At 31.4% G+C, this 25,787-nt stretch overlaps 2 protein-coding genes across 2 annotated transcripts; one reads left to right on the plus strand and one right to left on the minus strand.

Annotated features, from left to right (window-relative positions):
• Positions 1–2,055: 2,055 nt before the first annotated feature.
• On the minus strand, positions 2,056–2,933 carry LOC105769849 (uncharacterized). The gene has a single exon (XM_012590768.2). The coding sequence runs from the start codon at positions 2,845–2,847 to the stop codon at positions 2,254–2,256; it is 594 nt and encodes a 197-aa protein (XP_012446222.1). The 5' UTR covers positions 2,848–2,933; the 3' UTR covers positions 2,056–2,253.
• An 18,013-nt stretch (positions 2,934–20,946) lies between these two features.
• Positions 20,947–24,398, plus strand: LOC105769848 (cyclin-A1-1). The gene is made up of 11 exons (XM_012590767.2): positions 20,947–21,226; positions 21,633–22,005; positions 22,103–22,239; positions 22,322–22,414; positions 22,541–22,674; positions 22,787–22,862; positions 22,951–23,027; positions 23,133–23,166; positions 23,478–23,627; positions 23,738–23,872; positions 24,111–24,398. The coding sequence occupies exons 1-11, from the start codon at positions 21,029–21,031 to the stop codon at positions 24,171–24,173; spliced, it is 1,470 nt and encodes a 489-aa protein (XP_012446221.1). The 5' UTR covers positions 20,947–21,028; the 3' UTR covers positions 24,174–24,398.
• The last annotated feature ends 1,389 nt before the right edge of the window (positions 24,399–25,787 follow it).

Here is a 25,787-nt window from a genome sequence, read left to right on the forward strand (position 1 = left end):
AAATACAAATTTATTCATTCATCAGCATCTAATTCAATTCTAATTCATTTCACAATTTATACCCCTTTAATTTTCGAAATTACACTTTTATCCCAAACTTTACATTTTTACAATTTGAGCCCTACTCAATTAACCTCTTAATTGATCTAATTCTTCTCAATTAACACCTTGTCCAACTATTTCAGACTACTATATAGTCTTTTATATTCAAAACTGCAACACCAAACCATAATTCCAAATTTTTCATAATTAGGTCCCTAAAATAAATTTCATCAAAATTATTTAATAAAATCATCATATAATAAAATTAAAGCTTTAATTACATGTTCATTCATCATAAAAATTCAGCACTCATCAATGGTAACTCTCAAAATCAGCCATGAAATCAAAAACTAATGAAATAATTAGTTGGACCTAATTGTAAAAGTATCAAAATCACAAAAATTAGAAGGAATAATCAAGAATTAAACTTACATGATTCAAATATATGAAAAACCAGCTTGGAGGGACCCTTCAATGGAATTTTTTTTTGCTGAGAAATATGAAGAATTGCCTAGAAACTCTTTTAATTAAGATTTTTATTTGTTAATTTTTACAAAATTTCCAATTTTGCCCTTATTACATCACTTTTTCAGATTTTTCCTCTTATGCCGTCTCAATTATTCCATGTTGCCATATTTATGCCTTAAGTCCCTCCTTATTTACCACTTAGGCTATTTAATCACTTTTAACAAATTTTACATTATTTTCAGTTTAGTCCTTTTTAATTAATTGACCACCCAAACATTAGAATTTTCTAACGAAACTTTAATACCAACTCAATGACACTCTATAAATATTTCTAAAAATATTTATGGCTCGATTTATGAGTTTGAGGTTTCGATACCTCATTTTCGGTTGTAATTATTTTAATATTTATTCCTAGTACACTATTCACTATTTCAAAAATTTTCCTAACTTCACATTTAACTTATACTCACTAAATTAATAATATTTTCTCCTCATTTGTCAGATTTAGTGATCTCGAATCACCATTCCGACACCACTGAAAATTCAGGCCATTACAATAGAAAGTTTAATTATATACAAATTTCGTTCCAATCGGAAATGGAACGAAAGATGTGAACTTGTAAAAGTAGAAAGTAAGAGGAAGAAGACACAACAAAACTAAGCTTTGTTAACGTAATTTAGATACAATGGCCCTCGTTTGTAAAGTTCATGCAACTCTAATAGAGAGCAACACCACAATCAACAAACACCTAAGATAACTCTCAACTCCATTCAAAAGATTTTATAAACAAACAAACAAGACTATAAAATGCTCTACACACGAAAAAAAAATAAAGAAAGCCTAGTTGCAGATAAATTCCTTGAAAATTCCCTTTAATAAATCTGACAAAAAACCTTTGATAAACCCTTCAATCTCCTAAAATGACAGGATAAAGCTTCCTCAACTTCATCAATATAACCGGTTGAAGAGCAAAAGAGTCCTAGTCAAACGTTCGCTCTCGTTTTGTAGCCCAAAGCCCAATAAAAAAAATGCTTTTGTTCAAACAAAACTTGGAATAGGCAAAACCAAATCTCTAACAGATTTAGTCGAGAAGTGATTAAAATATTAAATCTCGATAACATAAAAAAGATACACATTAATAGTTGAATGCTTATATATATAGTTTACCTAAAAAAATAAAAGTGTAATTTCTTTATCTGCTAAATTCTCTCATTTTGACTTTGATCAAACTTGCTTAATCTTATTATTTAAAATTTATTTATTGATAAAAAATTTAAAATATATTATAAAACTTTCAATGAAATATTTTTTAAAATTAAATAATCAAAATACTTAAAATATTTGAGATGAAACTAAAATTATCATTTCATCGATTTTCAACTCATCAATTTTAGTAGCCTGACTTTGATGATTATATAAATATTTATTGTAGATTTATTAAAATTTTATAATTTTAAAATAAACGTTAGATACAATAATAAAATATATTATAATTTAAATTTGAATATTGAAAATAAAAAAACTTAAGAACAGTAAAATGGAGATATAAAAAAAGAGTTGGACTGTTGAATTTTCGGCAAAACCTTGGGATTACATTCCAATTTTACTGGGCGCAATATCAATTGTGCCTGTGATAGGGATAAATGGAAGTAACAAATTACCCCATTTCACATACCTTTATATAATAGGCATGATTTGATTACTTTCTCACTAAACAACTATACAAGCTAATTCTTTTTCTCTCAAAAAAATCCAAACCCGGCCCATTCAACATCAGCCACAGGTCGGGGCGATGACCTGAATGATGAAAAGGATGAAGCCGGCGAGCTGTAGAATGGTGAAACCGACCTTCGGCTCGACACCGACCATCGCGACCGTGTCTCAAGGTCCGAAACATAATCAGGTTCAGGTTCGAGTTTTTGTGTCCTCCTCTTGCTCCCTTTTCGCCTAAGCAAGGGCGACGGGAAGCACCCCGTTTGAACACATTCGGGCCGGAGTCGGGCAGGCTGGTCGAACCGGAAACTCCCGGATCGGGTACGTGGGGTAGACCTAAAAGAGTGACTCCGGGGCTCAGGAGATAAGATGTAGTAGGATCCAGCTGGTGGGGGTTTAAGCTTTTGTACTTTAGGCTGTATCCCGGGTGGAGGAGTTGGGAACGAACGTTGGTTTATAAAAGGCGACGCTGGTGGTGGCAACGGCGGCGGTGGCTGCCTCTGTTTCTGTTGTTTCTCTTTGTGTGACGATAGTTCACGTTGTTGGAGCTTCGGAACACCGGGTCGGATCTCCCACTTAAAAGGAACAGCTCCAGGTTTTTTGAAGGAATCATCGACCGCCATTTTTTTTTACTGAAAACAAATACCAAACTAAGTTTAAAAAAACAAAAACAACTGATCGTAGTGGAACTGAGCTTGATTATGTGAAGTGAGTGAAGGTCTCTATATATATATTTATGATATGAGGATTATTAGGAAGGCTGAGTCTCGGCGGGATTAAAGGCATGAAGGTGGGGCTGGTGGGTCCTTTGACGTATTGAAGTTTTGACTTGTGGTTCACTATTCAGAATATGACAAAGGCATAGTTTCGTTTAGACATAATCACTTATGATGCCTTCCAATTATGATTATATAAGGAAAAAAAAGTAAAAACAGGAGAAAAGTGAATGAGGAAGAAGATTCAAACATGTGGTCAGTTCTTGAGCTAGACTTTTGGGCATGGTATTCGAAATCAGAGGAGGGATTTTCCTTTGATTTGGGATTTTTTTTGATTTGTCATAAACAATGAATACCATGTTTGAAGTATGAATATTTCAAAAAATTTACCAAACACAATCATTGATTGTGATGATAGGCTATGATATATTGCAAGCAACGGTAGGATAGGGTATTATTATTCCCTTGTTTTTGCCTTCATTAGAAGTAGAAGCAATGGACAACAATCTCATTACTCGCACTCTCAACATTATTATGATGAAAAAAAGAGATCATTTGGTCCCTTCCACGATTTTTTTCACTATAGAAAATAAGCATTGCTGTAGCAGCCAGCATGCAAAAGAAACACAAGAACTCGAAAGCTTAGTCCAAACTGATTATGAATGAGTTAAAAAGAGAGATGAAGGTTAAGATTAGAAAGCACATGTTAAAGTGAGAAGAGATTCAAAAAGGATGGGGCCCTTTTTCGGTGAATAGCAGATAAACAAAGTTTGAAAAGCCATTTTGTTGGGATTATGTACTGAATCTTTTCAATTGAAATCCCTCTCCTTTTGTCTTCAAAAGTCGCTGCATCCCACTCTAGGCTGTCCCGCTAACTGTGAAAAGAGAGAACAACACTTGTGGCATGGCATGCATAATGTGTTGCCGGCGACATACCTCAGCAAGACGGTTCGGGCCGTTGAGCAAAGAATAATAACCAGCAATATAATTGGCTACTGAAAATGGTGTCTCGGGTGCTAACCTGTTTATTCTTAAGTTGCCTAAAGTTCGAAAAATTCGTAGGTTTATATTTTAGTTACTCAATTTCAAAAATGTTATAAAATGATTATTGAATTATTCAAAAAAATTTATTTAAGTCACTAAATTGTTAAAATCGTTATTCTATGGCTTTTTCCGGTTGCATCCCCTATACCAATCAAAAGTTTTTCTTCCTCTCTCTTCTACCGTTCATTTTTTTAAATGAAATATATTTGAATGTCACAAATATGTGAATCAAAATCCAAAAAATTTTCTTCTCCGATCTTTGACACTAACCGTTAAGTTAGCTTGAATCTAAGGTGTATTCTTCTACTCATCGATGGATATTGATCCATCGTATCGTTAAATCATCACTTGGAGTCGAACTTAAAAAAAAAAAACCCCTTAACAACCTAGTGACGTAAATAAAAACCTTCAAATAGTTTAATAATCATTTTATAATTTTTTGAAGTTGATCGACTAAAATGTAAACTTACAAACATAAATATAATATATTGTATAATATAAATATAGATGGAATAGTTATAAGAAAAAATATTATTAATTATGTTATTATATATATAAGATTTAATTTTATATAAAATTCAATAAGTATGTAAAATTTTATTATGATAAATATAATTTTAATATTTGATATGGTTTTAATCCTCTTTAATTATTATTGAAAAATTTTAATTTATACTTTATTATTCGACATAAATATATATTTATTTTATATTTATTATTTAATATACATATGGTTTTAATTTTTTAAAATTTATTATATATAAACTTATTTTAATTCAGTGTCCTTTATGGTCATTTTATATTTTCATCTCACTATTACCCATGCAATTGATTTCAAACACGTCTCACCACTATTTTTAATCTCACTATTATAGTAACTAATTTCGTTGCTACCGCTGTTTTTAACCTTATTGGACTCAATCCCATCGTCTGTCCAAAGGAAGCAAATGAAAAAAAAAATAGTTTGGTGACCAAAATAAAATGAACCAAATAGTTGTGTGACTATTCTTATACTTTACTTCTTTTTTGTCCAAACTCATTTTTCGAACTTAAGGTAACATTTGAAAAGTGACCTAGTAATTGGATTTGAGCGTAATTGCTTTACACAAGAGTAACATATTTTGATAACTATATTAATTGGTGAGTCTCATTGAATTAGTTGTAATTAAAACCCTCCAATTACACTTTTCAATTCTTAAGGGAGGGTGAGAATTGAAGTAATTACGCTGGTAACTACACCAAAATTCAATTATCTTATGACTTTTCAAACACTTATACATGATTTAACTTTAAGAAAATTATTTGTTTATACAATTTTATGTTATGAAAATTATATTATAAGCATGAATACGTATGAGTGCTTATGATGATTATGTCAAAAAATTCTAAAGTTATGTTATAAATCCTAAAAATATATATATTATAAAAAATAATTTATGTGTATTTTATAAAATTATAACTAAAGTTCATATTTTTAAATAAAAAATATAAAGCTATGATAAAAAGTATATTATAAAAATAGTTTAAATGTTATAAAAGTATTATAATATACTCATTTATTAAAAATTGTGGCAAAAGATATGAGCATAACTTATTTACGTGTCCATACTATATATTATAAAAGCAATGTATTTATTTAGAAAAAATTGTTATAAAATTTGGCCATAACTTATTTATTGAAAATAATTTTCTAAAGTTATGGCCAAAAACTATATTATTTATAAGGAGTGTAATAAAATTATTGGACACTTTATAAATTTTTTTATAAAGGTTATATATTATAAAATTTATAATATTTTAAACCTAATATATATATATATTATAAAAGGTTATAACTTAGCATAAGTATTTTTTTAAATTGAGTTTATATAAATTGTTATAGTTAAATCTACAGACTCTTTACACAATGAACCCAAATATTAAGTGGTAGATATTAGTTATTAGGGTTTTCTTACACCATATTATAGGGTATGATACATGTAATAGCCTAATTTTGCCCGGCCCAATACACATAAATAAACCCAAACCAAACCAAAACAAAACAAAAACAAAATAAATAAAGTCCATTTACAAAAAAAAATACACTAGCCCAAATTACAAGCCCAAACATAGCCAAAAGACCAAAAATTAAATAATTTTCAGAAACCCTAAAAAACCCTAACTCTAGCCGCCATCGTTCCTCTACTTCGCCACGTTAGTGAGAATGCTTCCCGAAGTCCCCTGGCCTCAAGTTCTGCCTTCTCTGCCGCCATTTCACCAAAATGGCAAGGGCGCCCTTTTCCACCACCGTTAACCTCTGCCACCACCACCTGCAAGACAACAACAAAGAACAAAAGCAGAAACAGAGAAAAGACAAAATGAAATAATAATATAATGTATTTTATTTTGGCTATAAAGACCGAAAACGATTTGTAACAAAAAAAGGAGGGAGAAATCAAATACAAAAAAGAAAACAACGAAATTTCTAAAAACAAAGGTAGTCTATTTATTTCGATTCTTATTTATTTTCAAAAAAAAAGGAAAAAATAAAAAAGGGCTCGAAGAAAAAATAAAAAATAAAAAATAAAAAAAGGCTCAATTTTTACTTGCGGCGCTTTGTCCCCTGCCGTCGTTGGAGCCCTTCGTCGGACGAATATATGCAAGGGCCTTCTCTCTTCTTTTCTTTTTCTTTTAAAGAAAAAAACACCAAGAAACCGAAAGGTTTCATCATTTTTTTGAACTTTGGGGTGTTTTTTGGGGGATTTTGACCCCAGATCCGTGTTCTACACGAAAAGGGGACTTGAAAGGGTAGTTTTGAAAATTTTTCAGCCACCGGAGACGGTAGTCACCGTCACCGATGACCAGTGCCGCGCGACCGTGGCGGAGCTATGGCTGTAACACCTCTAACCAATATTCGTCGCCGGAACAGGGTTATAGAGCATTACCAGAGTTTACAGAACAAATATAGTTAATTCATATCATTTACTATTAATATCCGAAATAAATCATATCATCCCTTAAATAGGCCCTCGAGGTCTAAAATATGCATTTAAAAAAAATTCTGACTAGTTCCTCACTATAAGTCATGTCAGGCTGAATCTGGACCTTCATCGGAGAGATAACATGTGAGGAGTCTGACCGATACCATTGCAACATAAACACATGAAAGGCATTGTGAATTCTTTCTAGATCTAGTGATAATGTCAATCGGTACGCAACAGGTCTGATTGTTTCAGTGATCTCATATAGTTCTATAACTCGTGGATTCAATTTTCCTTTACGGCCAAACTGAAAAACTTTCTTCCAAGGTGAAACTTTTAGAAATACTTTGTCACCGACTTGGAACTCTATCTCTTTACGTTTTAAATCTGCATAGGAATTCTGACGGTCAAAAGCTACTTTCAAACTATCTCTGATCACTTTCACTTTTTCTTCAGTCTCACAGATTAGATCAACTCCATGTATCTTTTTCTCACTAAGCTCAGTCCAATACAATGGAGTTTTATATTTACGACCATACAAAGCTTCATACGGTGCCATTTTAATACTTGACTGATCACTGTTATTATATGCGAATTCAACTAACGGTAAATTTTTTTCCCAACTACCTTCGAATTCTAGTACACAGCACCGAAGCATATCTTCAAGAATTTGAATTATGCGTTCAGATTGATCATCTGTCTGCGGATGAAATGCGGTACTAAAATAAAACTGTGTACCTAAAGCTTCTTGTAACTTGCTCCAGAATCGGGATGTAAACCGAGGATCTCTATCAGAAATAATAGAAACTGGTACACCATGTAATCTGACAATATCAGAAACATATAGCTCAGCCAATCTATCCAGGGAGAAATTCATATGTACCGAAATAAAGTGTGCAGACTTTGTTAAACAGTTAGCGATTACCAAATAGCATCCTTCTTTTTTGGAGATAGGGGTAATCCCAATACAAAGTCCATAGTAATTATTTCCCATTTCCATTCTGGTATTGTCACTGGTTGTAGTAAACCCAAAGGCATCTGATGTTCAACTTTAACTTGCTGACATACCAAACATCTAGATATAAATTCAGAAATATCATGTTTTGATCCCGGCCACCAGTACATCTTTTTCAAATTATTATACATTTTATTACTCCTCGAATAAACAAAAATAGTGCCATTATGAGCTTCATACAAAATTTTCTGTACAATTTCTAAATTCTTCGGTACACATACTCTGCCTCGGAATAATAGACAATCATCAGACCCAATCTGAAATTCTGAATCGGAAATTGGCTTACATTGTACTCGTTTAGATCTACTGCAGAAATGTCAGTTTAGCTTTTAGTTCAGCTAAGATGAAGCCATCATCAGACAATGACAATCGGGTATTCATTGCTCGCTAGGCAAACAAAGATTTTCTGCTCAGAGCATCTGCAACCACATTTGCTTTTCCATGCTGTTAATAACCAAGTCATAATCTTTTAACAGTTCAAGCCACCTAAGCTGTCTCAGATTCAAATGCTTTCGCGACATCAAATACTTTAAACTCTTATAATTAGTGAATATATGATTTTTTCACTGAACAAGTAATGTCGCCAAATTTTCAGTGCAAAAACAATGGCTGCCAATTCTAAATCATGTATCAGGTAATTTTTTTTCATGTGGTTTTAGCTGTCTAGAAGCATAGGCTATTACTTTTCCTTCTTGCATCAAGACATAACCTGAACCATTCAATGATGCATCACTGTAAATTACAAATTCTTTACCCGATTCAGGCTGAACTAGTACTGGTGCTTAAGTCAACAAGGCTTTCAATTTGTCAAAACTCTACTGACATTTATCCGTCCATTCAAACTTTCATCGGAGAAGCTATCATCGAAAACCCTTTTACAAACCTCCGATAGTAACTAGTTAATCCCATAAAACTTCTGACTTTAGACATATTTTTCGGTTGTTTCCAATTAACAATTGATGAATTTTTATTCGGGTCCATTCTAATGCCTTCAGCAGATACTATATGCCCAAGAAAACCAACTTCCCAAAGCCAAAATTCACATTTACTAAACTTAGCATACAACTGCTTCTCACGCAGAGTTTGCAGCACAATTTTTAAATGGTTAACATGTTCATTTTCATCTCGGGAGTATACCAAAATATCATCAATAAACACTACAATAATATACCAGAATATCATCAATAAACACCATAACAAATCTATCCATATACGGTCTAAAATTTCTATTCATTAAATCCATAAATACCACAGGTGCATTAGTCAAGCTAAACGGCATCACAAGAAACTCATAATGCTCGTACCTAGTTTTGAAGGTTGTCTTTGGCACATCTGACTCTTTTACCCGTAACTGATAGTAGCAGAACAGAGGTCTATATTTGAAAACACTGTAGCACCTTTCAACTGATCAAACATATCATCAATATGAGGCAGTGGATACTTATTCTTAATTGTGACTTTGTTGAGCTACTTGTAATCAATACACAGTCTCAACGATCCATCATTTTTCTTGACAAATACGACCGGTGCACCCCAAGGTGAAAAACTAGGTCGAGCAAAACCTCTGTTAGTTAGTTTTTACAACTATGCTTTCAACACTTTTAACTCTGTAGGAGTCATTTGGTAGGGTGCTATAGATATCAGTGTCGTCTCAGAAATAAGATCTATAGAAAATTTCACTTCTCTAACTGATGGTAATCCGGGTAATTTCTTTGGAAACACATTAGAATACTCACAAACTACTAGCACTGATTTATTCTTTGATTTAGACACCTTAGTATTCAACACATAGGCAAGATAAGCATCATACCTTTTTCTGACTTATTTATGTGCTGACATTGCTGATATCATATTAGACAAACCATCCAATTTATCAGATTCAATACAGATCGTTTCACCATTCTGACATTTCAACATAATATGCTTTTGTTTATAATTTACGACGACATCATGCTGAGTTAACCAGTCCATACCCAGAATCACATCAAATTCATCAAATGGTAATAACATCAAGTCAGCTGGAAAATACAAACCCCATATCACTAACGGATAATTCTTGTAGATTTTATTAACCATCACACACTGGCCCAAGGGATTCGAAACTTTAACCATGAATTCAGTAGACTCAGCAGACAAATTTTTATTATACACTAAATTTGTACAAATATATGAATGCGTTGAACCAGGATCAATCAAAGCAGTAATATCAATATCAATTACAGAAAAAGTACCAGTAATGACGTCTGGTGCAGAGGCCTTCTCTCGTGCACAAATAGCATATGTCATTGCTGGTACTCGTGCTTCAGATTTGACAGTAGAATCATTTCTTATACCTCGGCTATCACTCATATTACCAAGGTTACGAGGTGGTCTACCTCTCGAGGCGGAGTTGTTTGGCTTTGAAGTCTGTAAAGTATCTTTCTCAGACTTTTTCGGGTAATCTCTGAGATAGTGGTCATAAGAGCCACATCTAAAGCAAGCTCCGCTTTTCATGTGGCACACTCCAAAATAAAATTTATTACAGTGATTACATTTAGGTTTAGTGTTTCTAACACTACCTGCACTTACTACAGATGTAGCCTAAAATTTTGGACTGGAATATCGAACACTTTTACTTTTCCCAGAATATCCTGCAAAGGTAATAGAACGGTCATGATCTTTCTTTGACTTTTTTGAGGCTGACTGATATGACTTTCTAGTAAATCTTTTACTTGAAGTTCTAATTTCCATATCGGCTTGTCTCTTTTCTTTACTCAGCTCTTCAGCTTTGTGAGCTCGACCAACCAGTATGACAAATTCTTTTATTTCCAGAATCTCAACTAACAACTTTATGTTTTCATTTAGGCCTTCTTCAAATCGCTTACACATTGCGACTTCAGTCGGGATACATTTTCTTGCATATTTACTCAATCTAGCAAATTCTCATTCATACTCAGATATAGTCATACGACCCTGTTTAAGTTCCAAAAATTTTTTCCTTTTCAGATCAAGGAATCTCTGGCTAATATATTTCTTTCTGAATTCAGTTTGAAATAATTCCTACGTAACCTGTTCTTTTGGCACAACAGAAACCAGTGTATTCTACCATTGGTAAGCTGAATCTTTTAACAATGATACAGCAGATTTCAGACATTCGATCGGTGTATAACATAATTCATCCAGAACCCTAATAGTATTTTCTAGCCAAATTTAGCCCTTTTAGGATCATCATCGGCGGTAGCTTTGAATTCTTCTGCCCCATATTTACGGATTTTATCTGCTGGAGGCTTACCGATTCTAACAAGCTCTGTACCTTGTGGCATATCAGGAACCGGTTGAGAGACAGGAGGGGGAGGTTGTTATATAGCTGGATTTGTTCTTACAAATTCTGTAAACCATTCATTTATCATTTGAAGAAGGCTTCTTTTACTTATCATCCTCGGCCTTCAGATACGTGTATTCTACTATTAGATACTACTCTTTATGCTGAAGCTTGAGCATTGCTCTCAGCTTCTTTGGATTCAGCTCGGTTGGATGACATTACTATATGAAAAACATATTTAACATGGTTAGGAGATATCACACTATCACAGATTATATAATGACATGCATAGCTAGACTCGTATTTACTACGTTAGCCCAAGAATCGGCTAAACTGCAGCTCTGATACCAATAAATGTAACACCCTTAACCCATATCCGTTGCTGAAATAAGGTTACAGAGCATTACCAGAGTTTACAGAACAAATATAGTTAATTTATATCATTTACTACTCATGTCCAAAATCAATTATATTTTCCCTTAAATGGGCCCTCGAGGTCTAAAATATACATTTAAAATAAGTCAGGACTAAACCGGGAACTCAGAGAATTTTTCACAAAATCTCAAAAATTTTCCAAGGTTTAAGGGACATACGCTAGTGTGGCCAGGCTGTGTGTCTCACACGGTCGAGAGACACGCTCGTATCTATGGCCGTGTGGACATTTGAAATAGGGACACACAGCTGTGTCCAGTCCATGTCCAAATTAGGGTGGTTACTGACTTGGGTTACATGGCCAAGCCATACACTAGTCTGCTAGGCTGTTTGAAGTTTTTAATTTACATTAATTAGGTGTAGGGGCTACACGGCCAAGTTACACGCCCATATGCTAGGCCGTGTGCCACACATGGCTGAGACACACGCCTGTGTTTCTACCCGTGTGAAAATAACTGAGCATTCTGTTTTGCAATTTTAAAGATGCAGAGGACACATGGCCGAACCACACACCCGTGCGCATGGCTGTGTGCCACACACGACTGAGACATACACTCATATCTCTGCATGTGTGGACAAAATAAGATCATTTCCAAGCTTTATTTCTCACACAAACTTGTCTTTCACCTACATTAACAATTAAACACATTCCCAATCCAATATAAATCATTCAAATCAAGCCAAAATATTTTTTATGTAAGACTTATCAACACATATGTTCAAGTATCTATACTTACCAAAATACCTATCAATTTTACTATCGTAATCAATATGCCTATATGATTTTCATTAATCATCCATTTCAAATACACATTAAGCATATTAAGACCATTTTATATATCAAAACATACCATTTACAAGCCATACCAATGGCTAATCCCAACCAAACACATTTATGCCATCCTTGACCACTTTAGTCTATACATGCCATTATACTCAAAAGAAACTTTTGCTATTTATACCAAAACGAGCTGTAGGATAATGTGATGTAGCTTCGACCAACTTCCAACCTTTACGAACCTCCGAGTACTATAAAACAGAAGAAATAAAACAGAGTAAGTAATTAATGCTTAGTAAGTTCGTATAACAGAAATTATCTTACCATTCATTTACATTTACGGTAAGCATACAAACACATTCCAAACAACTTGGCCAAAAGCCTAAGCACATAGTCTCACTAAACATGTTAGTTATTTATTTCATGTGAATATCAAGAATAAGGATGAGCTCATCAAAAGTCAAGTTCCATGTATTTCTTATATATATACAGGTAACAATTCAATTTGGATTCATATGTTCTCATGTCAGGATATTTGCCCATTAAATTATTTAAAATATTAATGGATACACTGGTAGTACATACTAAGTGTACAAAACTGTAATCCGTCAATTCATATTCGGGATTGCTTATAAGAGCACATAAATGGAAAGCTCTCTCTCAAGCCATATAACGGGAAGCTCATGTGAGCTATATAACGAGAAGCTTATCCGAGATGTATAACAGGAAGCTCATAAAAGCCATAATCAGGAAGCTTATGCGAGCCAATAACAGGTAGCTCCGAAGAGCCATTAATTAGTAAGCTCACAAAGATCCATATATTGGGACGCTCATAAGAGCTGTGGTATGTCTACAACACATTCAGAATCACAACCAATCGAGATGCTCCAAAAATCTATTAACGGTAAGCTCGTAGGAACTATATAATGGGAAGCTCAAGAGAGCTATTTATCGGGATGCTCATGAGAGCTAATAACAGGATGCTATTTCGAGCTGTGGTATGTCCACAACATATGCTGGACCACAACCAATTTAGAAACTCTGTATCCATCGCATTTTCGGATATGTGACTGAATCTCATACATGTCAATTACACAACACACATACATAATATTCAATTCAAACGTAAATTTAACTCAATTTAATAAAATTCACATTCAATTCCATCAAATTCACATCTTAGGCAAAATTACCTTTTTGCCCCTATATTTTTTATTAATTATGATTTTATCCTTAGGCCCGAAAAATGAAATTCATGTAATTTAATCCTTATTCCAAGCCTAGCCAATTTTTACATATAGCATTTACAGCCCATATATTTCACAAAAATCAAACTTTTCCATGAATTTTACATCTTTTCAATTTAGTATCTAAATCACAATTTCATGAAAATTTCCTTTACAAAAGTTGTTTATCTATCAACAACCTTTCCATTTCTACCAAAAGCTTCATAATTCATGCATATTAATCCATGATAAAACTTTAATACTTTGATAACTTTGCAAATTAATCCCCAAAATAGTTAGATTAAGTAATTACGATCTCGAAATATGAAAATTACTAAAACCGAACAAGATTACTTACCTACTTAAGCTAAGTAAGCTTACTTGAGCTCTTTTCTCTTAGCTAGGATTCCATGTTTTTCTATTTAGGAAAGATGGTGAAAATGATGATATTTTCTTATTTTATTAATTTATCGTTTTTCATCTATTACTTTTCAATTTCATCATTTTCTTTAATTAAATTTTCATGGATGAATCATCATACTTATCTACTAACTCCACTTAATGGTCTAATTGCCATATAAGGACCTCAAATTTTGAATTCCACAGCTATTTGATACTTATATCTACTAGAACTCAGCATTTGCATTTTATGCAATTTGGTCATTTATTAAATTAGACATGTAATCGGTAAATTTTTCTTAATAAAATTTTCATACATTATTCCTATCATAATGCAGACCATGCACTAATATTAAAATAATTTTCTTTCTGACTCGGATTTGTGGTCCCGAAACCACTGTTCTGATTTCACTGAAAACGGGTTGTTACAACTCTCCCCCTTGGCCGGCCTAAGGAGGCGTTCAGAGAAAAAAAAGAAGAGAAGAAAGGAGTTTTTTTTTAAACTGAAGGAAAATGAATTTTTAAACTTTTTTTTACTTATATAGCCCTATAAAACGACGTCGTTTTCGGCATAACTTTCAGACGCCAAAAACGACGTCGTTTCAGGCCGACCCGATGACCCACCCGGATCCCCCTAGGATCTGCGTGTTTTTAAAGGGAGGGGATATTTTAGCTTTGGTCCTTCTGCTTTTTTTCATCTTTTTAATTTAGTCATGTTCATTTTTATATGTTTTAATTCTCGCCCCATAATTTAAATTATTGTGCAATTTAGTCCCCTGACTTACTGTGAATCCCTCAGGGAATAACACGTGTCAATGTGATGGGGATAATTTCCATTCGACCTCCTAACATTTTATATCTTATTTTGATTTAATCCTTTATATTATGTTTCTTTGTAATTTAGGCGCGAAGTTTTGTTATGTTTTCAATTTAGTCTTTTATTTCCCTTTTTTTATTTATTTTGCAATTTATGCTTTATGTTTCGTTTAAATTCCAATTCAATCCTTCATTTATTTAATTGCACCCTTTTATGAATTATTTTATTTATTTATTTATTTATTATTTCTTTACCTCTGTTAATACTTAAAATTCATATTATTTATATTTCCTTTTATTGTGCATTTTTACCCTTTAAATTAAACAATTTTACTTTATCCTTGATTCATTACTACTATCATTTTTTTATTAAACATGGCATTAATTAAATTATTATCGTCATTATTATTATCACCATCAATTTATTATTAAAGTTGTTTCATCACCATTTGATAATGGTACCTACTATTATTTTGTTTTTATATTATTATTTTACGATAGTCATTTCAAATTTTATCTATGTTTTATTTTTTATGTAGTTATTATTATTTTGTTCTTATGCTATTATTCTAACCATTATGCTTATATATATTTATTTATTCCGCATTATGCTCAATCGCATATCATATCAAATGATGCGTTCATTTTTACACAACTCATGAGAAGATAAAATTAAAACCAATGTGATATTCTTTATTTTGAAGATTTGATAAATTGTGCCCCTAACTTACAAGGTATGATTTTTCCTTGAACAAAAATAATTAAATATCCCTCCCTTTTTTTAAAAAAAAATAATAAATAAATAATATTGTAAGATTTGGGCTATAATTAAACGGAAAGCGTCCTTATTTTCAAGAATTCGAGATTTTGTGTCCCAACTTACGAGACATGATTTTTCGTCTTGATCGACTCAAAATGAGAACACATCCTCATTAAAAATTCAATTTAGATAATATTTCTTTCAATACCATCAAGTAACACGATGCAAAGAGGGATCGTATTTTAAATTCCCTTCGAACTTTCAATTTTCAACATCAAAACATCAAGTAATCAACTAGATACCAAATTTAGGCATTATGAGGGTGTTAATCCTTCCTCACACGTAACTGACTCCCGAACCTATTTTCTTAGATTTTGTAGGCCAAAAATTATTGTTTCAATAAACCTTACCTTTTATAATTAAATTTGAGGTGATCAAATCACACCAAAATAAAAAGGATTGGTGGCGACTCCATTTTCGTTTTCAAAATAAAGTAGATTTCCAAAAAAAAGGGTTTCGACAATACTATTTAAGAGAATGAAGCTAGACACAAGTCTTAGAGTAGCTCGTGAACTCTTTAATTTGAGACATTTAAAGCTTTGAAATGTGGTTGAGAGGACATTTGTTGTTCTAAAAAGAATTTCTCATACTAACAACATCATTACAACATAGCATAAAAAATCAAAGTTGGGTCGTACTAACAAGTTGCGTGCTTCATAAGGTCATTCATAGGTGGAATTGGATGATCTATACTTTGAAGAGTACATAGAAGAAAGAGATCTCGATAATCTTAATAAAACAAATTCAAATGATAAACTCGATCAAAGGTCAATGAATGATAATAAGGAGTATATGTTAAAATTTTAAAGAATGAATAGCCTAATAAATATGTGAAATACTAGAGTAATTAGATAAAATTGAATATGATGTAATCATATTATCGACTACTTTTTAGACTATTATATTGCATATAATGATTTGATGTTAATTTTTGTTGCTCGTTTATAAATTTTTATCGTATTGATAATTTTATAATAATTAATATATTTTTAAAAATATAAAGAATGTAACGTGTAACGATTTAATTACATTCTATCACCAAACAAATTTAGGATTTACAATTTTTGTCATTATAAGAGAATGTGACTACTACCCTATTAATTATATTTTCATCAAATTATTCTATGTTGTTCAAACAAACCTAATAATTTTGTTAAAATTCTCCCAAATATCTAGCAAAATCTTTGGGCTTAGACAAATATATTTACATTTAGACATGTGTAATTGTAACACCCTAAAACTGGTATATTTAAAACAATAATAAATCGAGATCGTGTACAATTCATTTATCAATAAAGTAAAATAAGGAAATGAAAGTGATAAAAGAGAAGGTTGAAGAGTATCAAAAAAGTTGAATTGAGAAGTATGTTCTGGTATATTAATTAAAGTAAGGACTAAATTGTAAAGATGTAACAAGTTTTGAGGTTTAAGTATAACTATTCAAAATTTGAGGGGTTGAAGAATAAAAATGAGAAAAATTAAGGACCAAAAGTGAAAATAACCCAATTTTTTATGACATGAAATTGGTGTGCAGGAACCAAATTGAATAACTAGAGAAACACGATGGACTAAATAACATTTTTACCAAAAGTGAGTAGTGATTCAAGGATGGAATTTTGAAGAAACATGAAGGGTAAAATGGTCATTACCCAAAATAGATAATTATATGGTGTAATAATTATGGAAGAAAAGTGTTGAAACATGATTGGTTGAATATTTTATTATTATTTTATTATAACATATTTATTAATATTTTATTTAATTAAAGATTAGTATAAAATGAAAGAAAGATGGAGAAAACTCTTCATACTCCCAATGTCGATGAAAGAGAGAAGAAAGAAAGTTTCGCTTTCTTTACAATTTGGTCCTTTAATAAAAAAATCCACCATTTTCACCTAGAAATCAAAGGAATTTCCATAACCACCACGAGAGAAAAAATGATAAAGAGACTATGGAGAGTAAGAATATAAAATTAGATTCAAGAAAATAGAACTTGGAGAGAGAGAAAATCAAGCTAAAGCTTGATTCCAAGAGAACAATGTATGAATATTAAGGTTTAATATTGTTAGAAAAATATGGAAATGATGTTAAAGTACTTATTTTATCATTATCTTATGTTTTTCCATGTTGATGAAGAAAGAGATTGATAAAATGAATTAAGTGATGAGGAAAAGGAAGAGCAAGTGATTTGAAGTTGGAAAAGGTAAGTACCTATGAATTCTCTTATTATCTAAGAACTAAAATAAAGTGTGAAACAATTTAATATGTGAATAAGGAAAATATGATAAAATTTTAATGAATGTGTTATGAGATGAGGAAATAAAGTATTGTAAAATGTTAAATTGTAGAAAAATATGGAATTTTATGATGACAAGGACTAAATTGTTAAACTTGAGAAAATATGTGGATTAAATAGTAGAAGTGAAATTTATAGAAATTGATACGTGAAACAATATATTAATATAAAATATGTGATTAAAGTGTAACAAGAAAGGAAACTGTGAAATTGTAGAAAATATGGATTTTTATGATGACAAGGACTAAATTGTCAAACTTGAGAAAATATGTGGATAAAATAATATAAGTGAAATATATAGAAATTGATATGTGAAACAATATATTAATATAAAATATGTGATTAAAGTGTAACAAGAAATAAAAATGATTTAATATGATTAATTGTGAATATTGAACTTTTATGGCAAAAAGAGACTAAACCGAAAAGTTATGAAAGTTTACAAGAATATATTTGATAAGTGAAGAATGTTGTTGAAAATGAAAAATACATGATTATTGTAATTTAAATTACTATTGTTCTTTAAGTTGTGGAAAGATAAGGATTAAATTTTAAAAAAAGTATAAAATTTTAGTTAAATTGTGAAATATTATATTGATAAATAGAATGTGTAAGAAAGTGTGATGAAATAGTATATGTATGAAAAGTGAAAGTGAGATTGAATTACAGAGAATAGTGAATGATAAAATAATTATTAAATTATATTTATTATGTGAAGTATTTTAGTGGAACGAAAGAATTATGAAAAGAAAAGGATTAATTGCGAAATATGCAAAAGTGGAATGTGAGAAGCTATGTAAATTTTATTAGTGAATATGAATTTTTTATTAAGTAGTGAGATATGTTATAAAGAAAGTTGAAAATTCTATTTTGAATTGTTATAATGTGGACTAAATTGAAATAAGTGCAAAGTATTTAAATTATGTTCTGAAATAAGGAAATGAAATTGATTCTGATATAATTGCCCAAGTAGGCGAGATGAGAACTAGTGGAATATAGATGACATGTCATTAAGGAAAATTTAATGCGCTATCTGTTCTGAATACGCACTTCGATGTTGTCATGTTTTGTTATTGCACTTTGGTGCATTACTGTACTATTTTCGTATATCCTATACGTTTTGTTAAGTCTACGTTGGGCCTTTGTTGAATAACATAAGATAATGATAAAATAAAAAGTTATGGTAAGCAAATTCTGATTAAACGTTCATGTTACACATTGAGATGACAAGTAAAAGATTTTGATAACAATTCTGGTTAAACTATAAAGTGATAATGTAGTACATTAGAGTGGTAAAAGTTTTATTCCTATCCATCCATGAAAACATAAAAGTAGTGAATTATGATAATAATGAATCCTATAAATATGGAATGGTCTGTTGATTATTAATATCAAGAATTGTAGTAGTAATAATGTTTTTAATATATAGAAATCAATGTAACAATGAGATTTGTATTTCTGAGTACTTACTAAATTCACACGAGATTAACGTGTGTTTTAAACGCGTAGGTGAAAGATCAAATTTAAGCTCTAGATCCAGATTAAGATTTCAACGCATCTCATCACATCACATCACCAACGCTTGAAGAAGGTACAAATTTGATATTTTAGTTATAGAATATGACATGTACATAAGTTATTGCAAATGTTTTGATATAATTTGAGTTTTATAATGATTAATTGATGTGAAATCGCAGAAGTTTGTAACATCCCAATGCTTTGACCCGATGTTTGGATCGAATATGGGGTATTACATATATACCTATCAAATTATAATCACAACCCAAAATGACAGTTACAAGTTATTATTTAAAACAAATTTATAATTTAAGTTATAAACATTATTATTAGATTTTTAAAACTATATTAATTTAAATTTGGATAATTTTGATTATTTATTTATTTATTTTGAATTCAAATAAAATTGGGTTAAAATGATTTTATACTGAAATTATTTTTTTACAATTTGAACCCGTGTCAAATAAGTATCGACAATAATTTTCACTCCATAAAAATCAAAACATATCGAATTATTCTCTAATCAATTTCCTGTAATTAATTCAAATCAAACAAATTTAATATTGAATTATTCAAAACAAATTTCAAAATTCAATTTATGGAGTAGTTTTATAATCGAACTCATAATTTTTGTAACACATTTTGGTCTCAAATTTGAATTTGAATTTAATGTGGAAAGGAGCATATAGTATTAATTAATCAACGGAACACCAATAAATTAAAAAAGGCTCCATATTTGCCTTATCCTTAAAAAAGAGCTCACAATTTAGTAACATTTTGAATTACTTAATTGTAGACAAAAAGGAAAGTTAAGTTTATTATATATTTGCCAGAAAAATAATATTTATTGTACTATTTCCATATTCGTTAAAGAAATTTTAAAAGTTTTTTACCTAAATTTCGCTATCTCAAACTATTTTTCTTGTTTTCCATTAATTTTTATTTATATATTTTCAGAATTTGTATCTACTTTCTATGTAAAAGACCTGCAAAAGTTCAATTATTCAAAAAAAATTGTTTTTTGTGTTTTTTTATTATATTTATATTAGGTGGTTACCCTAGAATAGAGTAAAAGCAAAGTGACCGTTTGAAATTCGAATTCAAAAAAACCAACCGAATCTAAACACACCCAGCTGTGACTTTTTGCGCCCAATCACCCCACCAATCAAATCCACTCACTCCGTTGAAAGCCCCAGACCTCGAAGTGAAACTTCAAACGTGTCATTAAATCATGGGTTGCTGTGACCAATAAACAACCGTGGGTGATAAAACTTCAAAACAGGGCAAGTGGTCCCCACATCACGCTCCTAACGATTGTCGAGTGAATCAACGGCTAAGATCTTTCGCCAATTCAAACCTCCATATTTCCTTTGCAACGTTATGAAAATATAAAATTTAAGTGAACGGAAACATTTTCGAATAAAAACCGCGACCAAATTTCTTCGCAACAGTCTCTCTTTCGGATAAAAGAAAGCTGAGTAAAATGTCGACGCAAAAGGGTAATCGGCGATCATCCTTTTCTTCATCGACGACTTCGTCTTTAGCCAAACGACATGCATCGTCATCGGAGAATGTGGGAAGAGTCATAGCTTCTTTGGCTAAAAAGAGAGTCCCTCTTACTAACATTACTAACCAAAAGCAGAGCTCAAGCTCAAAAAGCTCGGCTTTGGCCTCCTCTTTGGTGGGTCTTAATTCCTTCTTTAATATATTTGGTTTTTTTAATAATTTTTTCTTTCTCATTGTTCTTGGATTCTTATTTTCCGAGACAATGTGTGGAAAAAGAACTGTTCAAAATTTTAGATTTTTTGAATTTGATGGGGAATTCAAATTTTTTCCCTGAACTTCTTTTTACTATTAAAGAATTTGGGTTATCATTAATTTTTCATTTTTTCCTCCTGTTTAGAAGGTTTTAGAACAAAAAATGAAAAAAAAAAAACTATGCTTAGCAGCTGGTTCTGCTTACATTTAAGTAGAAAGCTACAGTTTTGATTGATTATGGCAGTTCTGTTTATTTTGTGCATTTGATTTTTTTGTATTCATGGGTGATCCAGCTTTTGATTTTTTATTTTGAATTTCATACTTAAAAGGTACAAAGTTCAAACAAAATCCAAAAGGCAAGGAAGACACAGTCTGTTACAAATGTAGGTCTTTCAGGACATGTTCTGCCTCCTATAAATGAAAGACGCAGTTCAGTTTTGCCTCCCAAGGTTGTTCCATCTCTGCCAACAGGAAATGAAGTGGTGTTGCCTCCTCCACCAGTACAGTGTAGCATGGAGTTTTCTCCTAGTAAATCAGATGGACTATCATCAGTTTCCTTGGATGAGACAATGTCCACTTGTGATTCTTTCAAAAGCCCTGAAGTTGAATATATCGACAACCATGATGTTTCAGCTATCGGTTCCATTGAGCGAAAAACATTCAGCAATCTCTGTATTTCGGACCATGATGTAGTAGCAACAGGTGCAGTATCATATTCTAAACAAATTTATTTGGTACTTCAAATTTTTATTTCTTGGTTTGCTCAATTGGTTTATTTGAAAACTGATTTTGCTTGCAGGAAGTATTTGCAATCGAGATGCTGTGGCAGAGAAGGACGCCGATGATATGGTAATTGATGTTGATGACAATTTCATGGATCCCCAGCTTTGTGCAACATTTGCTTGTGATATTTACAAGCACCTACGGGCATCCGAGGTATACATTTGAAATTTTGGTTAAATATATAAGCTATACATAGGATTTGTTCCTGAACTCTCCTATTTCTTTTGGTTTAAAGGTGAAGAAAAGGCCTTCGACCAACTTCATGGAGACGATTCAGAATGACATAAATTCCAGCATGCGTTCAATACTAATTGATTGGCTTGTAGAAGTAATTTTCTGTCTGTCAACAGAACTTGTATAGTTATTTACAGTCCAGTACACAAAAGGCTAAACACATTGTCTTCTGTTGGCATAATCCCTGCTTAACATTTCTAGGATTCAATGTCAACTGCAGGTGGCTGAAGAGTATAGGCTTGTGCAGGATACACTATACTTGACGGTGAGCTACATAGATCGGTACCTCTCGGGGAATACGATGAACAGGCAGCGGCTACAGTTACTTGGTGTTGCCTGCATGATGATTGCTTCGTAAGATAGAACCATACCCCTTTGTTTTGTTTCTTTCTATAGTATCACATACTATGTTACCTGTACATATCCGCATCAAACACATAACAAAAGATCGTCTCTAATTTTTCAGCAAATATGAGGAGATTTGTGCCCCTCAGGTGGAGGAATTCTGCTACATAACTGATAATACATATTTCAAGGATGAGGTTTGGCCTCTGTTTTTTGGACTATAACAGGTTACTTTTTTTTTATCAAATTTGAGTAAACCATTAAGCTTTCCAACTTGTATAACAGGTTCTAGAAATGGAATCATCTGTTCTGAATTACTTGAAGTTTGAAATGACTGCCCCAACAGCTAAATGTTTCTTAAGGTAAATATTTTACCCCGTTATTATTGAATAATATACTTCCTGTTATTTTTTCTTCATGTTTATGATTCTTGTTTCAACTTTGTGATCATTGGTATGACAATTCAGACGGTTTGTTCGTGCTGCTCAAGGGATCAATGAGGTATCACACAAATCTTGTAAAGCTTTAATATCTCTACAAAAAAGTAACATAGTTGCACTATTTGAGACCATGCTTAAAATTATATTGGGTATCAATTGAAATCAATATTGTAAATACTTCTGTCCATCGTATATCCAGACATGGCTTTGGAGATTTATGGATAAACTTGGAAAAAAATTGAACATACTCATGCTAGAGAAACTTTTATTCATCACCGAAACCCAAGTCTGAGTAACACAATTTATTTCCATTAGTTTTTCTACACCTAACTCCTTGATTTTCCTTTGTTGTTGGTGTGTTTTTCTGATTAGGTTCCATCAATGCAATTAGAGTGCATGGCCAACTACATTGCTGAACTGTCTCTCCTTGAGTACAATATGCTTTGCTACCCTCCATCACTCATTGCTGCATCCGCAATTTTCCTTGCTAAATTTATACTTCTTCCATCAAAGAAACCTTGGGTATGTTCGTGTCTGCTCGGACACAAGCAGCTTCTTCTTGCTGTTTTTCTTATTTGAATAGACTCTTTTTGTTGACATTACTTAGACTGATCTCATTTATTACGGTGCAGAATTCTACCTTGCAGCATTACACACTGTATAAGCCCTCCGATCTATTTGAGTGTGTTAAGGACCTTCATAGACTATGCTGTAACAACAACAATTCTACTTTGCCTGCAATCAGGGAGAAATACAGTCAGCATAAGGTAAACAAAGATTGGGTGCACCAAATCTTAATATTAGACTCGGTAATTTTAGATATGATACAAAAACACAACACAAACACCATGTTTGTTAAACGAGTTATATTGTAATAAATATAACTCGTTTAACACGACAAACAGTAGAAGGCATTGGACAGCCTTTAGGAGCTGTAAAATGTTATTTGCTGCTGCTTTGCATAGCTGAAATGTCTTAATTTTGTTTTTTTTGTTTTTGGCACAGTATAAATGTGTTGCAAAGAAGTATTGCCCTCCTTCAATACCTTCAGATTTCTTCCACAACTGAAGAAGGCATTGGACACCATCAGCAACAGCACAACTGTTCCAATTCTTTGTTGGATAAACTTTTAATGGGGTCGAGACCACCAAATATAAATTTCTACGTTCTAACTTAATTAAATAGTAGTATAAAGTAGTAGGTCGATCCCAAAGGAATTAGGATTTCTAATTTTCCTGTTTTTGTAATCAAATTTTTGAAAAATAAATAAAAAGGTGGGGTTTTAGTTGATAAGGATAATAATATAAAAACAAATATAAAATAAACTAAAAACATAATTGTGATTGCAAAATAAATTAAGTGGAATAAAATAAATCAATCAACTAAAATCAGATTCATACTATTTATAGAATTTTGACAATTTTAAAATAAAAATCTGATTTTAATTGGTCAACTATTAATTCTTCAATTTTCAACTTGACTCTCCTCTTTACTTTTCGTTCCAATTTAGTTAATTTTATTTGAAACAATCACTATGCTTTTAATGTATTTATTTTAACTAATTTTCTAATAAAATGCACTCAAATAAAATTAATTAAATTAACAATCTAATTAACACTTTTCATTCCAATTTATAAAAGAATCAATTTTCATGAAACAATCTAATTTTAATGGGGTCGATTAACTTTTAATGGATAAACTTTTAATGGGGTTGAGACCACCAAATATAAATTTCTACGTTCTAACTTAATTAAATAGTAGTATAAAGTAGTAGGTCGATCCCAAAGGAATTAGGATTTCTAATTTTCCTGTTTTTGTAATCAAATTTTTGAAAAATAAATAAAAAGGTGGGGTTTTAGTTGATAAGGATAATAATATAAAACAAATATAAAATAAACTAAAAACATAATTGTGATTGCAAAATAAATTAAGTGGAATAAAATAAATCAATCAACTAAAAATCAGATTCATACTATTTATAGAATTTTGACAATTTTAAAATAAAAATCTGATTTTAATTGGTCAACTATTAATTCTTCAATTTTTCAACTTGACTCTCCTCTTTACTTTTCGTTCCAATTTAGTTAATTTTATTTGAAACAATCACTATGCTTTTAATGTATTTATTTTTAACTAATTTTCTAATAAAATGCACTCAAATAAAATTAATTAAATTAACAATCTAATTAACACTTTTCATTCCAATTTATAAAAGAATCAATTTTCATGAAACAATCTAATTATAATATTTCAACATTATAACACACGTCGATTAAACTAGATAATGAATACTTTAATTCAAGAACCACCCAACTATCTAAATTGATTAAGCATAGGAATTAGAGGCTCAGTGTCAAACAACTTCACGAATAATCCCAGCATAAGAATTAACACATGCGAAAGAGAAATAATCATGCATACTTACTAATCCAATACCCCATACTTAGCCTACATTGAGAAAGAGAAGGGTCAAGTGTACTCCCGTGCATGTTTAATTTGGCAGAAGGTGGTGGAAATGATGGCTTTGCAATATAGCAAGGATATTTGAGATTCAAGTCTCTATCATTATTCCTAGAAAGCAACACATTAAAATAGATTAAACAATAATCTTATTATAATTTTTTTATTTTCAACATAAACTAAATTGAATTCAAAATTAAATAAATTGAAATAAATATTTAT

Source organism: Gossypium raimondii, chromosome 5 (genome assembly GCF_025698545.1).
Source record: "Gossypium raimondii isolate GPD5lz chromosome 5, ASM2569854v1, whole genome shotgun sequence".
Classification (NCBI taxonomy): Eukaryota; Viridiplantae; Streptophyta; class Magnoliopsida; order Malvales; family Malvaceae; genus Gossypium; species Gossypium raimondii.